The sequence below is a fragment of the Camelina sativa genome, chromosome 10 (genome assembly GCF_030686135.1).
Source record: "Camelina sativa cultivar CO46 ecotype springtype chromosome 10, ASM3068613v1".
Lineage (NCBI taxonomy): Eukaryota > Viridiplantae > Streptophyta > Magnoliopsida > Brassicales > Brassicaceae > Camelina > Camelina sativa.
The window spans coordinates 11128561-11143915 of record NC_141889.1 but is presented as its reverse complement, the minus strand read 5'-3'; the positions used below and the strand labels follow the sequence as shown (position 1 = coordinate 11143915).

Genomic DNA, 15355 nt, shown 5'->3' with positions numbered 1-15355 from the left:
ATCTCCTCGTCTCCTCTGTCTCACCAAGCTCAAAGATCTCCTCTATCTCGCCAAGCTCAAGATCTCCTCGTCTTCTTTGTCTCCTCTGTCTCCTCTGGCTCGCAAATCTCATCTTCGACGATATAGACAAGGTAATCTCCGGTGATATAAACCTAATCTCATCTCTGAACTAGGTTTCGATTTAGTATCATGTTATAGGGTTTCGATTTTGTGTGTTATAAACCTAATCTCATTTCGTGTGTTGTATTGAAAATCAACCTTAATCGATTTGTATGAGTGATTTCTAATCGATTTTGCCCTCTATTTGAAATCAACTTTACACCGATAAACATTAATCAATTTTGGTTTGTTTATGAGGCTTGTAGGTGAGGTTAACCAGGACAAATTAAATCGGACAACCATCAACAACATTCCTTACTCGAAAGTAAAAGGTAAGTCAAACTCACTATATGTAATGCAATGTTCGACCATTTTGGTTTAAAGATTTGAGTGGTGTTTGAGTGATTGGTTTGTCTATTGTATAATATGTTTGAATGGTTTGTGTTTGAAGAGTGGTGTCTGAGTTTAATGGTTTGAATCGCTACTATAGTCTAATGGTTTTTGTTTGAGTGGTGTTTGAGTGATTGGTTTGAATCGCTACTATAGTCTAATGGTTTGAATCACTTAAAGATTGGTTTGAATTGCTACTATAGTCTAAATGGTTTGTGTTTGAGTGGTGTTTGAGTGATTGGTTTAAAGATTGGTTTGTCTATTGTATAATATGTTTGAGTAGTTGCTTGTAAAGTGATTGCGATGGTCTATGTTGCTTGTTTAGTTGTGATAGTGTAGACTATAGTTGTAAACTGAGTTCAATGCTTTAACCAAACCAAACTTTTTGGTTTACATATTTAAAACACTAAATGACTTTTATTTACTTCTGATTTGACTAAAATAGGTAATGGTTATTTAGAATTAAAATTTTCTAACAACACCAAACTTTGAATTGAATGATCTTCTTATTATATTATTAAATTTTAAGACCTTAAACATGTTCTCCCAATAACTAACTTCTTAACAAAAGTTCTTAACTACTGATCTTAGATTATTTTCATAATATTTATACTCTAAGAATACCCTAAACTGATCTACCTATAAAGATACCCTATACGTGTTCAAATTCTATAGGTGGCTTTTGGTTTTTTTGGTTTTTTTTTTTTTTTTCTGCATTTGGTTGTCTCTCTCTTTCGAAAGAAACCAAAGTCGAAAGGAAGAATCGATTTTTCATAATTTGATTCACAACCCATCGGTTTCCAGATAAAATTGATCTTTTGATCTTTTGATTCACAACCCATGGGTATTAATCTTTTGATTTCTGAGGAGCTAATTCTGGGTATTAATCTCCTCAGAAATCTAAAGATTAATACCCTCCAATTGATTTGTTTTATCTGTTTTTGCCGATGAAACTGGGAATTAGTCTTTAGTTAATCTACGGAATTCAGATTCTATTGAGTTGGTTTTATCTCGAATTGGTATTTAGTTGATAAGTTCAGTGGAGGGCTTTGTTCTGTTCTCTTTTGTGTTTGATGCTTGAGGACTTATTATTCTTCAATTGTTTAGTTTTGGTCGAAGTTAGGATCGATTATTCATATCTTATTCATTCTTCAATTGTTTAGTTTTGTCTTTTGTCTTTGATGCTTGAGGACTTTTTCATGCTTGAGGACCTTTGTAAGTTAGGACTTATTCATCCTGTTATTGATTCTTAACTATGTATGTTAATTTATCTTGATGCGTCTGGCCACAACTAGATAAATGAATGACTTCGAAACTTCTCTGTTTTTCAAGGAACGAACCTGTATAAGCCTATATTTTTGGGAACCGCCGACCCAAATACGGAGCTCAGCAAGCTAACTCGGGCATGTAACACTCAAAATTGTATTCGTGCTGGTGGAAAGCATAATGATTTGGACGATGTCGGCAAAGATACTTACCATCACACCTTCTTCGAAATGCTTGGTAACTGGTCATTTGGAGATTATTTCAAGAACGAAGCTATTGGATGGGCTTGGGAGCTCTTAACTAAGGTAATTAGAACCACTGCCATCTTCTTTTGCAATACCTTATCTTATGGATCAAAGAGTATATTTTTCTTCCTACACATTCAGAAAAGGGACATTTGTCTTTGTTTACTTGATTTAAGAAAATGTGCATGATTTTCATTGAACTATTATCTCCCTCCCTTCGACAGTATGTCACAATTTTTTGTAAAATGATTCTTCAGTTTTCATTAGTCTGTGCTTCTCATTGAGATATCCAGCCACAGTATTTCATAATTTTATTTTGTTATTCTTCTCTCTCCGTTGGTTTGTATATTTCACTAATAGATGATGACACATACCTCCCTGTTTTCATGCCTCAGGTCTATTGACTACCGACTGATCGACTTTACGCTACCTATTTTGGCGGTGATGAGAAAGCTGGCCTTCAACCCGATAATGAGGCTAGAGATATATGGTTGAAGTTTCTTCCACCTGGACGTGTACTACCCGTTGGTTGCAAAGTATGTTTGCTTCACTACTCCCATAAACATGATTTTGAAACCAAGTAAAATTGAACAACATTATAAAATATACTTAAAAACACATTTTTAACAAAAATTATATAAGACCCTAAGAGATGACTAATGGAAGGAGAAAAAATTAAAACAAGGGAATGAAGATCTAAACTTATATTACTGTTTTTTTTAACATTATTAAAAGTTAAAGACACTAAATAGAGATGACTAATGGGCATAGAAGAGCGTGCCTGAGAGAGGTGGGGGGAGAATTTATGTGGGACCCATTTATATGAGATATAATTTTTGTTTTTGTTTTTTTTTAAAACACCCTATTTTTAGCTATTTAGATATTTGATAATATATTTTTTTTTAATTTTTTTTTCAGATACAAAATACTATGTTTTTTTCTTTATAATATGATATGCATTTTGTTTTAGTTATTTTTAATGTATTTTATATCAAAAATGATATATGCAATGGTTCTGTACAGATGTGTGTACACATTATTAAGTGTAGATGTTTGTACAAATGTTTATACATATTTTGTTTAAGCAATTTCAAATATATTTTCATATCAAAAATGATATATACAATGATTCTGTAAACATTTGGTTTTCAATCCGTACACTGGATGATTTTTAATCAATACACTGGATGGTTTTGATCTATACATGTTTATGACTGGATGGTTTTCAGCACTAACTTGATTTCAAACAAAAGTTATCTACAACATTTATTACATATCAATTCCAACAAAAAATTTGTAAATTAAAACCATCCAGCAATAAACGTGTATAGATCAAAACCATCCAGTGTACGGATTAAAAACCATCCAGCAAAAAATATGTGAAGAACAATCATAAGTATCAGTTGTGATATAAAATATATTTAAATCATAAACAAAATACATATCAAATTATAATGAAAAAAACATAGATTTTTTGTATCTGAAAAAAATAGAAAAAATATTATATTATGAGTAACTAAATATAAAGGGTATGATAAAAAAAATATATTAATATATTATATTATTTTTTTTCCTTATCTCTCACACTTTCACGTTTACTCCCTCTCTCACGTATGGGTCCTACACCTATTTCTATAATTTCAAATAGTAAACGTATTACTTCTTTAATTTTGTTTATAAAACGTACTAAAAATACAAATAACCCATTTTGTTTTCTCTGATTCGGTTTGGTTTTAAACCAAATAGAACCAATAACACAATTACTGTATATTTTTTTTAGTGTTATAGTACCACATTGATTTCTGCAAAAGATAATGATAAAGATCATTTAGACAATAGTTGGAAGAAAGTAAATCAACCGTATTGCTTCGAACGTAAAGATTTTTGTCAACGAACTGTAACACAAACCAAACTGAAACGAACCAAACTATAACAAATCAAACACAAATTAACTTCGGTTAAAGCTCATCTAAATTTCTTCTAGTTACAAACCAAACCGAATCCAAACAAATACATGAAATGACCATATTAAGTGGAAGTGGGTGGAAAATTGGAAATACACATGTCAGGCATCGTTCTAATCTAGGAAAGAGAATTCCACTTCGTTGTTATATTGCAAATTCTTGTTAATAAACAAATTTATCCATAAACCACTTTAATATAAACAACCGCTGCCAAAATTTATTTAATGTCACCACTAATGTATATTACTTTTCTAAGATTTCAAAGTTTCCATTTCAATATGTCTTATATATACAACTGTATTTAGTGTTTGTTGTAATAGTATAATTTTATATGTTAGTATCTCTAGCACACCAACTCCAAACAAAGCAACGGTGGTATTTGATTCAACTCCTAATCCCTAGCTACTAATATTTTAGGCTTTTAGCACCTCCCAAAATTAATAAGATACAAATTCTAAATTAGCAAAAAAAAAAAAACAAATATAAAAGGATACGACCATTTATCATAATTGGTGTGCAACCGAATTAATTTAAATGCAGGATACTAACATGACAACAGACCACTCTTATCCCCACATATTATGAAATACCTTACCCATCATTTTCTTAGCATTATGCTTATTAAGTTATTAGTCGTCTTTAATCATTTTCGATGTCACTAATCCTCAAAAGCGATTAGTCTAAACACTTGGCGGTTTGGGCGGCATCAATGGTGACGTGCCACGTAGAGTAAGGCCAACAACTTCATTACCTCTCTTTCCTATATAAAGTCATACATAAACAGACCCAAAATACAGAAATAGAAAGAGTTTGTAACCAACCAAAGTCAAACACTTAGAGCTATTCAAAATGGTGAAGATTGAGATTGGAAGTTTGGGTGATTCCTTTAGTGTGGCATCTCTTAAGGCTTACTTGTCTGAATTTATCGCAACTCTTCTCTTCGTGTTTGCTGGCGTTGGCTCTGCTATTGCTTTTGGGAAGCTCACATCCGATGCAGCCTTGGACCCGGCTGGTCTTGTAGCTATCGCGGTGGCTCACGCCTTTGCCCTTTTCATCGGTGTGTCTATAGCCGCTAATATCTCCGGCGGTCACCTTAATCCCGCCGTGACACTTGGCCTTGCCGTCGGCGGAAACATCACAGTCATCACCGGTTTCTTCTACTGGATTGCTCAATGCCTTGGCTCCATCGTCGCTTGTCTCCTCCTTGCCTTCGTCACCAATGGCGAGGTACCCAAAAACAGTCGTATTTGCGTCTATAGTATTAAAATCTTGAGTTAGGTCGGATTGTGAATGTTTTGTTCAAACAAAACGACCGTGATTAAAAAAATGTTACGGCGGTTTCAATATCCGGTTAGAAAAAAATCCGGTTTGGTTTAGAAGGTTATATGGATTAAACTGAGGATGTGTTTATTTCCTGGTCATGCAGAGCGTACCGACCCATGGTGTAGCAGCTGGTTTAGGAGCTGTTGAAGGAATAGTGATGGAGATTGTTGTGACTTTTGCTCTGGTCTACACAGTCTACGCCACGGCGGCTGATCCCAAGAAGGGATCGCTCGGGACCATTGCTCCTATCGCTATCGGTTTCATCGTTGGAGCCAACATCCTCGCCGCCGGTCCATTTAGCGGTGGTTCCATGAACCCGGCCAGGTCATTTGGACCAGCTGTTGTTAGTGGTGACTTCTCTCAGATATGGATCTACTGGGTGGGTCCACTAGTGGGTGGTGCACTCGCCGGACTCATCTACGGCGATGTCTTTATCGGATCCTACGCTCCAGCTCCCACCACAGAAAGCTACCCTTGAGCAATCATGTACGGTTTAAATTTGTTTGGCTCTTGCTTTTTTTGTTGTGTGAAAATGTTTCTGTAACGGATCAAAGTTCTACTTTGTGTTGGTTAAAAATAAGAATTGTATATTTCAAAAATTTTTGGTTTTTAAAAAAAAAAAATATTTAGTACACTTTCTTGCATACGTTAATTAATTCCAAACGTATTTTAGTAAACTCATTTGACATTCGAAAAAGGCTAAAACTACCAGTTGTTTACTATCCGGCCAACTAATATTTGTGAAGTACTCCTACCGTCCTACGTACATTTTATATCATGGTATATACAAAATTCACATTAAACATATACATGAAGAATTACGTACGTTGGATTCACGTTAATAACATACTATTTAATTTAATAGCAATTTTTTCAATATTGTACTCTAAATATAGAAAGATCTCATGATATCGGATCAAAAATATCAAATAGTGAGCTGTGAGCCACACACTATCTTCACTTGAAATGCAATACTTTTGCATATTAAGAAAATAGGAACAAACTGCTATTGCCTATTGCCATTGCAACGAAATCCAAGGCAAGAATCAAGAACAATAGGAAACTTAATTTGATGCTAGTTGCTAGACATGGGTAGTCAAAAACCACTTGTATGTAAAGGAATGCTTATAATCTGAAATGGGTTGTAAAAATTACCTTATCAAATATAATGCCTTAAGTCCTTAACTAATACAGAACTATATATGTCTCATGCCACATCCATGCATGTCTCTGCAGATCAAATAAGATTAACTTATAGAAATTACAAGCAATGAGCCCTTTAACCAAAAGAAAAAAAAATTAATTACAAGCAATGAACAAGTCAAAATACCAAGGAAATTATTTATCAATCTTAGTGCTACTGTAGCGAACAATTTTAGAGACCCAAATCTACTGATAATGTAGTGCAATCACTAAATATATATATATATATATATATATATATATTATAGTATATGTTTTAAATCTATATTAACATTTTTGAAGTACATTTTGTGTTATGTCCTTTTAGTTCTGTTTATTTAAAAAGTTATTTACAACATTAACCCCTAAAAAATTTTCAAAACTAACATTGCTACAGATTTTGTTTCCTAAATATTTTACATTTCATTTCAACTAAATAAATAACAACAATCAATATGGAAATAGAAACGATCATATATTTACCCACACATTATGTTGTGTTTTGAAGATATTCTATATCTGAATACTTCACAAACAAAGAAAACAACAATTTGATTCCCATTTTGTTTTTCAAAACCTGTGAGTTTTGATTCTTAACGTAAGAAAAACTTCGATTGACATTTATTTAAATATTATAATTAACATATATAAACTTAATAAAAATTTTAATTATTACGAATATATAAAACTAAAAAAAGTTAAAAATACTATATATTATGGTTATATAGTAGATGAGTTATAAAGAAGACATGTTGAAATTAATAAAATATTATTAAATTTATGTTAACACGGGTTAAATTCTCATTTAATTAATTATCAACACTACTAATATTATTATTAGAGTAGTTGATATAAAATCAAGTTAATTTAACTAAGAATGTCTAAAATAATTAAATCATTAGGAAAAATGTGACTTAATCACATCATATAAATTACTTATTATGTATTTAGATCCCTTATTTTTTGTTATAATAACTAAAAATCAAAATAGAATCTCAAACACTAAACAAAACAAACTAAATATAACAAACAAATGGTCATGAAGTGTATTGCGGGTTAAAAAAATAATATAAACATTTATCCGCACAACAATTGGAAAATTTAGTTATTTCTCTATTTACAAAACATCCAATATTTAATAAATATATACAATATTAATATAAATTATAATAAAAATTATATGTTTGCGGTGTACCGCGGGTTAAAATCTAGTTGTTATTAAAATATGATGGTAAAAAGGAAAAAGAAAAAGGGAGAGTAGAGAAAGGCCCATTATTAGGGTTTGGATATAGCAAGAGTAAAAATATATGGCGATTTGGCAAAGTGCGAGAGAAATCAAAAGCCCTAGGCAGAGATAGATAAAAAAAGAAAAATCATCGACAAAGATGTCTTCCTCGGCACGAAGCGCGTTCGAGAATCCGAAAGCAATCAGCGCCAATGATTTCATCAAGATGGCAAATCGGGTGATCGGGGATGGCCCGCCACCGTCTCCGGAGACCATTGGACGCGCCTACGAACGAGTTTTGAATGAACTCGCCGGCGATGATATGGAACTCCGGGGTCATCTCATCGATAATGCTTCGGCTAATTTCAGGGTTCTATACAAAGGCTCAGCAGTAGATTATCCGAAACAATAAGGCTGCTGAGGAAGCAGCGAGCGGAGATACCTCATCGAACTAGGTAAGTAGCAACAAGGTGAAGGCTGTTGAGTTGGACGTGGAGAAGGAGACTAGTGAGGACATGAAGAAGATGACTACACGCCCTGAGTTTGAGAGATCATGATGTGGGACTTTTTCTTGGCTTGTTTGTTTCTTAATCGTTTTTTTTTTTCTTTTTCTGATCATGTTTGCATAATCAACTTATTAACCGGCTTATACGGGAAGACGCATATGTGATTTTCCTGTTGGAAGACATTATCTAATATATCTATGTATGGCATGAATTGTTGTGTGTAAACAAATTGCCAAACCCTTTCGATGATCCAACATGCAGTGAATTTCTTTTTAAAAGGAAACAATCTCTATCTTGGATAACTTTTTTATCAAGACTCTAAAATCTAATGCTAGCTACAAAACCTGACAAATTAAAGAAACTGCTCCCTGGAAACATTGGAATTCAGAAATTAAATAATGATCTCAGCTGCATAGTGTTCTTGTCCTGGACAAACAGAAAATTAAAACTGCCAGATCAAACAGTACATATATCAATCCTAAAGGCCTTGGCTCCATCGTCGCTTGTCTCCTCCTTGCCTTCGTTACCAATGGCGAGGTACCCAAAAACATTCGTATTTGCTTATTAAAATCTTGAATTAGTTCGGATTGGGAATGTTTTGTTCAAACACAAACGACCGTGATTAAAAAATGTTATGGCGGTTTCAAAATCCAGTTAGAAAAATTCCGGTTTGGTTTAGAAGGTTATATGGATTAATAAACTGAGAATGTGTTTATTTTGCCGGTCATGCAGAGCGTACCGACCCATGGAGTAGCGGCTGGTTTAGGGAATTGAAGGAATAGTGATGGGAATTGTGGTGACATTTGCTCTGGTTTACACAGTCTACGCCACGGCGGCTGATTCCAAGAAGGGACCATTGCTCCTACCGCTATCGGTTTCATGACTTCATCGATGGAGGCAACATCTTCGCCGTCGGTCCCTTATCGGCGGTTCCAAGAACCCGGCCAGGTCATTTAGACCAGCTGTTGTTAGTGGTGACTTCTCGCCGGACTCATCTACGGTGTCTTTGTTGGATCGTACTCGTACGCTCCAGCTCCCACCACAGAAAGCTACCCTTGATCATTCATGTACGGTTTTAATTTGTTTGGCTTGCTTTCTTTTTGTTGTGTGAAAATGTTTGGTCCGAAAATGAATGATTGAATGCGGAGAAAACGGATCAAAGTTGTACTTTGTGTTGGTTAAAAAAATAAGAATTGTGTATTTCAAAATTTCTTGTTTATTTTTTTTTCGTATATATATGATCATTGATTACACTTTCTTTCATACGTTAATTCTAAACGTATTTTAGTAAACTCATTTGACATTCGATGATGGCTAAATTAAACTACCAGTTTTATGACTATCCAACTAATACTTGTTCACAATAATAAAGTCCATAACAATCACCAAGAATACATTAGTAATGACTTTCAAATTTGTTAGAAAGTCCACGTTATATGCATTAAAAAAAACATTAGAATTCCAAATCCGAATTGCTCAAAGATAGTTATATTAGGATAAGGCCTATAATTAAAAGGCCGATTTGAATCTCATTCAAATTGCACAATTTGGGGTCTTATTGGCTGGATATACTTTCGTTTAATCAAATCGTTTGAGTACTAGAATCAAGTGATAAAATAAATAGTAATGCTAGAAAGACATTAAAAAGATCGTTAATCCGTGAAACCAACGCAAACGATAGAGTGTATTAATAGAAAAACAAAGTGGTCTCTTTTACGTATGATTATTATTTGAAGAAAGGAAGCTGGTCGGTTGTGGGGGAATGAATCGTGTGAGAGCCGTCCGCTCAGAAAGACAAAATGCTCTCAAACCAATGCATCTGTCGCCCCTTTGTGGTTTCACAAACCGTCCCACCAGATTAAGATATTACCTGAATTCATGGACAATATTCTTAACCACAATATTATCCTAATCTTTAGCCACTCTTATATAAAGAAAGAACATGGGGACGAGTTCTTGAAATCTCAAAGACTCTTACGGTGATTAAAACACTCATCCAGATTTTTATTGTAATCTATCATTGTCAGTCCGCACGTACTTTTCGGACTTGTGGTTTGAATAATTCTCTCTTTCATAGAAAAAGAAAAAAAGATTCTCTTATTGTGTAGTTTGGTTTGTGCTCTTCCTCTTCTTTTCCACCTGAGTCAACATCATCCTTTTCATCTCCTTTTTTAAAAAATCATTTTCTCTATTTTTTTATTTTAGTTTTACAGTTCATTTCTGTTTTAATTCTGAAACTCAAAGCTGGTTGGTTTCTCTGTTTTGGTCACATGGTTTGCATCAGAAACATAACTCTTGCTCCACCAGGATAATAAATACCCTCTTCTTGTCTTGTGATCCCACGTCATCTTTTCAAAAATTCGAAAAATCTTACATTTTCAATCTGTAAATTCATTTTAGGAGAAAAATGGAAAATGGGTATTATTCAGATTGGAAAGATACTTCTTCGTCTTCGTTGTTTGGATCAGAGAATATGGAGGAAGAGTTGGAAGATGGAGTTCTTAGAGCTGAAGAGCTTTTCTCATCGATTCCTCAGCCTCAGACACCTAAAGAGCCTATGGAGTTTCTGTCAAGATCCTGGAGTCTCTCTACTTCTGAAATCTCCAAAGCACTTGCACTCAAACATAGACAACAACAAGAACAGTTTTGTGTTGGCCAAAACAGTCCTCCTGTTTTGTTCCCTGTTGCTGCTGCAGATCCATTCGTGGTACGACCTTTTTTCTTATCCCTTTTTCTCCTAATTATGGTGAGCAGTAAAAGTCAAAGACTTGTCAATTATATATGGCCATTGCACCAGTTCCCAACATAGTTCTTGGGAATTGGAATGTATAAAGTATAAACACTTTTCATAGTTTAAAACTCTGGGAAATTGATTTTAGGCTGGGAAGATCTTGAACTCGGTTGGCACACGTAGAGCAGGAACATTATCCAGATGGTTTCACCACCCAAAGGAACACAGCAGTAGCAGCACAATCACCAATCTCAAGAAGAAAGACAAGGTGCGCGTTGAGAACGCTCACGTGCATTCTGCTGTCTCTATAGCGGCTCTGGCTGCAGGTTTAGCCTCTGTAACATCTGCAAGCAATTGCAAAGGGTCAGGCTCCAAGATGGCATTGGCTTTAGCCTCAGCCACTGAACTGTTAGCCTCACACTGTTTTGAGATGGCTGAGCGAGCTGGTGCTGACCGTGCACGTGTTACTTCCACGGTTAGATCTTCTGTGGATATCAACAGCCCTGGTGATCTCATGACTCTAACAGCCGCTGCTGCAACTGGTAAGGCCTTTTTTACAGCTTCATACAAGTCTTTGTGGACTACTCGATATGCATTTGATCTGACTTTGTTTAAACTGACACTAGCTTTGAGAGGAGAAGCGGCTCTGAAGGCGAGGCAGCCAAAGGAAGCAAGGAAAAATGCAGCTATTGCCCCTTTTGAGAGAAGCTTCTCTGACTCTCACTGGCCTGCAAATTTGAAGTTTAGATTGGAAGAACCAAATCTTCCATTTGAAGGCGAACTGATGCAATGTGCACGAAATGGTAGTTCTCTTCTGTCAGTGAGAGTTTGATCATTTGAAGAGTTTACTGAGATAAGAGATAGAGAGCTTAACTCTTTTTCTTTGTGCTTTAACTTGCAGGAGTGCAGTGAACTAAACGTGTCTGCGTCTATATCAACAAGAAGTCTCAGGTACAACAGATTTGATTAGTACTCATAACACGCAACACATCTCAGTTCACTTCTAAGCCAATGCTTATTATGATTTTGCAGGTAATGATCAAACTCAAAAGCAAACATGTTGGAGGGGCATTCTCCAAGAAGACCAAATGTAAGCATTTACTAATCTTTCAGTTTAGATAAATTACTTGAAAGACGGCGTTCTGAACTTACTGTTTCTTTCTGAAGGCGTTGTCTATGGCGTCTGCGATGAGAAATCAGCTTGGCCTTACAGGAAAGAGAGGGAAAATTCAGAAGAAGTCTACTTCGGTCTGAAAACCGGACAAGGTCTTTTGGAGTTCAAGTGCAAGAGCAAGATTCATAAGCAGAGATGGGTTGATGGGGTTCAGTCTCTTCTCCGCCAAGTAAATTGCTTTGAGGCTGCCAAATGCTCGCTAGGATCTCTGAGTCTCAGTGGTCACACGTGATGAAGGATCCTGTATACATTTGATTATATACATATAATCCACATTTTTGCTGTTGTGAGGTATTTGAGAAAGAGAAACCTGGTAATGTACAATGTCAGTCTCTGTAACGACTTTTGGATAAAAACACAGCAGGTTGTTCATATGATCACAACAAGTGGTAGGAATATTGCTATGTACAGAAAGACATCAGAAGAATGATGAATCTCAATTGAACTTTTTTTATTGACAATGATTCAGTTTCTGATTTGCTAAGCCAAAACATTTACGTGTAAGCTATGTAGAATCAAAAACTTATAGAGAAGTAGTATGTATATTTTTGCATGAGTGAGCATATCATATGAAGAAATGTCAGAGATTTTCATGTAGACCGTATTAGAATACGACAGTCTTTTGTATCCCATAAGGCAATACGCGCAGTTCGCAATAAGATTTTATAGCTTTCATGAGGCACTTTTTCTCGAGGTCCTCTGATTTCTGGACAAAGCTCCTCAAATTGTCTCGGTGGGAAACCCTCTCAACCTGTAAAACTCAAATTGAGACGCTTCTGTAGAACAATGCAACCCTCAGAACAAATTAACTAGTTGGAGGATGAATCACCATTTGTTCAATGATAGGTCCTGAATCAAGTTCCTCTGTAACAAAGTGACTTGTTGCACCAATTAGTTTCACACCTGCATCAAATGCCTACCAACAGAATCTAGAAGCGTAAGAGATAGGGATGAGAGTGAGACTAGATATAAATAACACAACTCATGAGAGAGAGAGAGCCATCAAAGAACTCAGAAACCTGTTTCACAGGATTTCGCCCCTTGAATGAAGGCAAGAGGCCATGATGGATGTTGATTACATCTTTTCCATAATCTTTCAAGAAGTTAGCTGATAGTAGCTGTCAAAGGAAAATGTTCCAGTCAACAAACATCATCCATGAAATTTCATTTGTTAATAAAGCTGCTGCAAAGAAGCATGACCTTAAAGAGCTAATACACTGATAAGAAAACAACTCGTTTATTTCAATTGCTCAAACGGTTATCATATACCTGCATGTATCTAGCGAGAACCAAAAAATCACTATCCTTAACCAATTCCAAAATCTCCTCTTCTATCTTATTCTGATCGGTTGTTGGCAAATAATGATAAGAGATGCCATGCCTCTGGAGAAACCGCATAATATGGGTGTTTGGAGCTCTTTCATGGTTACTGGACACACAAAATATCAGGAATCACACTAGTCATACCTAAAATGTGCATTCTGTTCGTTGATAAGAGTTATATGTAAACCTTATCACACATGTTATATCGACAGGAAGCTTCCCGTCCTGCCATCTATGTAACATTTCAACCAGACAATGATCCTACAGACAAAATTTATCACACAAGTTCAGGGAAAAAAAAAACAAGAAGACACAGAATAAAAGGATCTTTATGACACGAAAATTAACCTGTTTGGACAGTAGAAGAGCTATCTTGTATTTGGGGTCTAAAGAGGGAACTCGTACAACCGAGCTCAAAGCACTAAACTTTTGTGCAATAGTTTGAAAATCTTCATCCATCTGACTCCTCGGCCATTTTACTGGATCAAATATAAACTCACTGCCAAAAAGAATTTACCTTTTCATCACAACTAAACCCAAAAATAGAAACCTTTAACTAGAATTCACTTTAGATTAGAAATTAACCAAACGATTCTATTGAAGTAGCATCAAAGGTGAGATTTTTTTACAAATGGAAAAGTTGGGAACTTTACCTTCGAGAGTAGAAGACGTTCTTGTTTTCAGGAACAAACACATCGTAACCAAGAATGTTTCCTCCTTTTGCAGCAATACAATCTGATAGTTTTGCTACAATACCAACCTCATCCTAAAACCAAAGAAGACGGAGAGTCACACTACTAGTTCCAATTAGTTTAGTTAACATCCATGAATATTGATTGGAACGTACCGGACAATGGAAGACGTGGATGCCGGGGATGAGAATGGGTGAAACAGAGGAATCGAGGGACTCGCCGTGAAACTGAGAAGATTTAAAGGACCATTTCGTAAATGATCTAAAAGCTGTGGCGGAGAGACATGAGGTGGCTGAGACTCTTCGTATCATTGCCGCTATTTCTTCGAATCCGACTAATCCATTGTTACACCTTTTTTATCCTTTGATTCTGTTGTGTTGTGATGTGTCTGATCTATGTGTGGTCTGTTATTTCCCCTGTTATTCACATATCAACCCTGAATTTTTTTTCAGCATAACTCAAAACTCTACAAAAATAGAGTGAGTTTTACTGTTTACTTCATCAAATTAAAACAAAACTGAATTTTATTATATCATAAAAATATATATTTTATTTCTCCAATTTACAACTCGTTATTTTTTTCAAATTTGTTTTCAGAGTAGTTATTGATGAAAAAATGATTCCTTTTGTATAACATCAATTTCTAATGATAATTATTTCATCAAAGATATTTTCAAGTGTAGCTATCTCTTATTAAAATAAAATTATCTCTTTAAGGATTTTTTTTTTGTCTCTTTACTCTACTTCTGCAAAATATGAATTTTCAACAATATGTGCTAATTTGAAACAAAATACTTTCTATCAACAAATAACCATTAATCTTCCTTTCAAGTTATAATTATTCTCTTTTTTTTGTCAACTTATAATTATTCTGTATAACTTTAAAAACTAGGTAACAACCCGCACTATGTGCGAGATAAATTTATGCTGTGAAATTATATTTAGATCAAACTACTATATAATCCGCTCTTTCGTCAATCTATACAAAACTTTTTTTTTTGTTTATTTTTTTGTGTAAGAATATGTTTCACCCGTTAAATATTATAATAGTATTAAATAAGTCAATTGCCTATTATAATGATTATTGTGATAATTTCATTTTTGAAAATTTAAATATGTGAATAGTAATCAGTTTTTTTAATAGGTGAATAAATTTGGATTTTGAAAATGTTTTAGATCTAATAATGTTATAATAATTAAATCTGTTATAAAAGTAATTAAAATTTATTTTAAAA

General features: G+C 34.6%; 3 protein-coding genes and 1 pseudogene across 6 annotated transcripts; 3 read left to right on the top strand and 1 right to left on the bottom strand.

Annotated features, from left to right (window-relative positions):
• The first annotated feature begins 1159 nt into the window (after positions 1-1159).
• On the top strand, positions 1160-2633 carry LOC104718610 (alanine--tRNA ligase-like). Of its 3 annotated transcripts, none has more exons than XM_010436381.3 (3): positions 1160-1369; positions 1822-2060; positions 2396-2633. In XM_010436381.3, the coding sequence occupies exons 1-3, from the start codon at positions 1330-1332 to the stop codon at positions 2402-2404; spliced, it is 288 nt and encodes a 95-aa protein (XP_010434683.1). In that variant the 5' UTR covers positions 1160-1329; the 3' UTR covers positions 2405-2633. The 3 variants fall into 3 exon arrangements, 2 of the variants coding, with proteins under 2 accessions (XP_010434683.1, XP_087324077.1); XR_756411.3 differs by having other exon boundaries at positions 1163-1704; XM_087467951.1 differs by having other exon boundaries at positions 1163-1333.
• Positions 2634-4012: 1379 nt separating this feature from the next.
• Positions 4013-5886, top strand: LOC104718609 (putative aquaporin TIP2-2). Its single transcript, XM_010436380.3, has 2 exons — positions 4013-5191; positions 5391-5886. Exons 1-2 carry the CDS (start codon positions 4814-4816, stop codon positions 5763-5765), a joined length of 753 nt encoding a protein of 250 aa, XP_010434682.2. The 5' UTR covers positions 4013-4813; the 3' UTR covers positions 5766-5886.
• A 4519-nt stretch (positions 5887-10405) lies between these two features.
• LOC104718607 (VAN3-binding protein-like) lies at positions 10406-12566 on the top strand (annotated as a pseudogene). The gene is made up of 6 exons (XR_015568615.1): positions 10406-10907; positions 11080-11473; positions 11558-11734; positions 11833-11882; positions 11964-12021; positions 12099-12566. The product of XR_015568615.1 is annotated as a VAN3-binding protein-like (transcript).
• Positions 12533-14717, bottom strand: LOC104718608 (formyltetrahydrofolate deformylase 2, mitochondrial). Its single transcript, XM_010436379.3, has 8 exons — positions 14276-14717; positions 14082-14194; positions 13777-13927; positions 13616-13689; positions 13375-13534; positions 13125-13223; positions 12935-13021; positions 12533-12856 (listed from the first exon to the last, which is right to left on the bottom strand). The coding sequence occupies exons 1-8, from the start codon at positions 14429-14431 to the stop codon at positions 12710-12712; spliced, it is 987 nt and encodes a 328-aa protein (XP_010434681.1). The 5' UTR covers positions 14432-14717; the 3' UTR covers positions 12533-12709.
• Positions 14718-15355: the final 638 nt, after the last annotated feature.

Coding starts and splice junctions, on each gene's coding strand:
- LOC104718609 (XM_010436380.3), top strand. CDS start 4,814: ATGGTGAAGATTGAGATTGGAAGTTTGGGTGATTCCTTTAGTGTGGCA. Junction 5,192..5,390: donor CCTTCGTCACCAATGGCGAG/GTACCCAAAAAC, acceptor CTGGTCATGCAG/AGCGTACCGACCCATGGTGT.
- LOC104718610 (XM_010436381.3), top strand. CDS start 1,330: ATGGGTATTAATCTTTTGATTTCTGAGGAGCTAATTCTGG. Junction 1,370..1,821: donor TTCTGAGGAGCTAATTCTGG/GTATTAATCTCC, acceptor CTGTTTTTCAAG/GAACGAACCTGTATAAGCCT.
- LOC104718608 (XM_010436379.3), bottom strand. CDS start 14,431: ATGATACGAAGAGTCTCAGCCACCTCATGTCTCTCCGCCACAGCTTTT. Junction 13,224..13,374: donor TTCTCGCTAGATACATGCAG/GTATATGATAAC, acceptor TTCCTTTGACAG/CTACTATCAGCTAACTTCTT. Junction 13,022..13,124: donor GGCGAAATCCTGTGAAACAG/GTTTCTGAGTTC, acceptor TTCTGTTGGTAG/GCATTTGATGCAGGTGTGAA.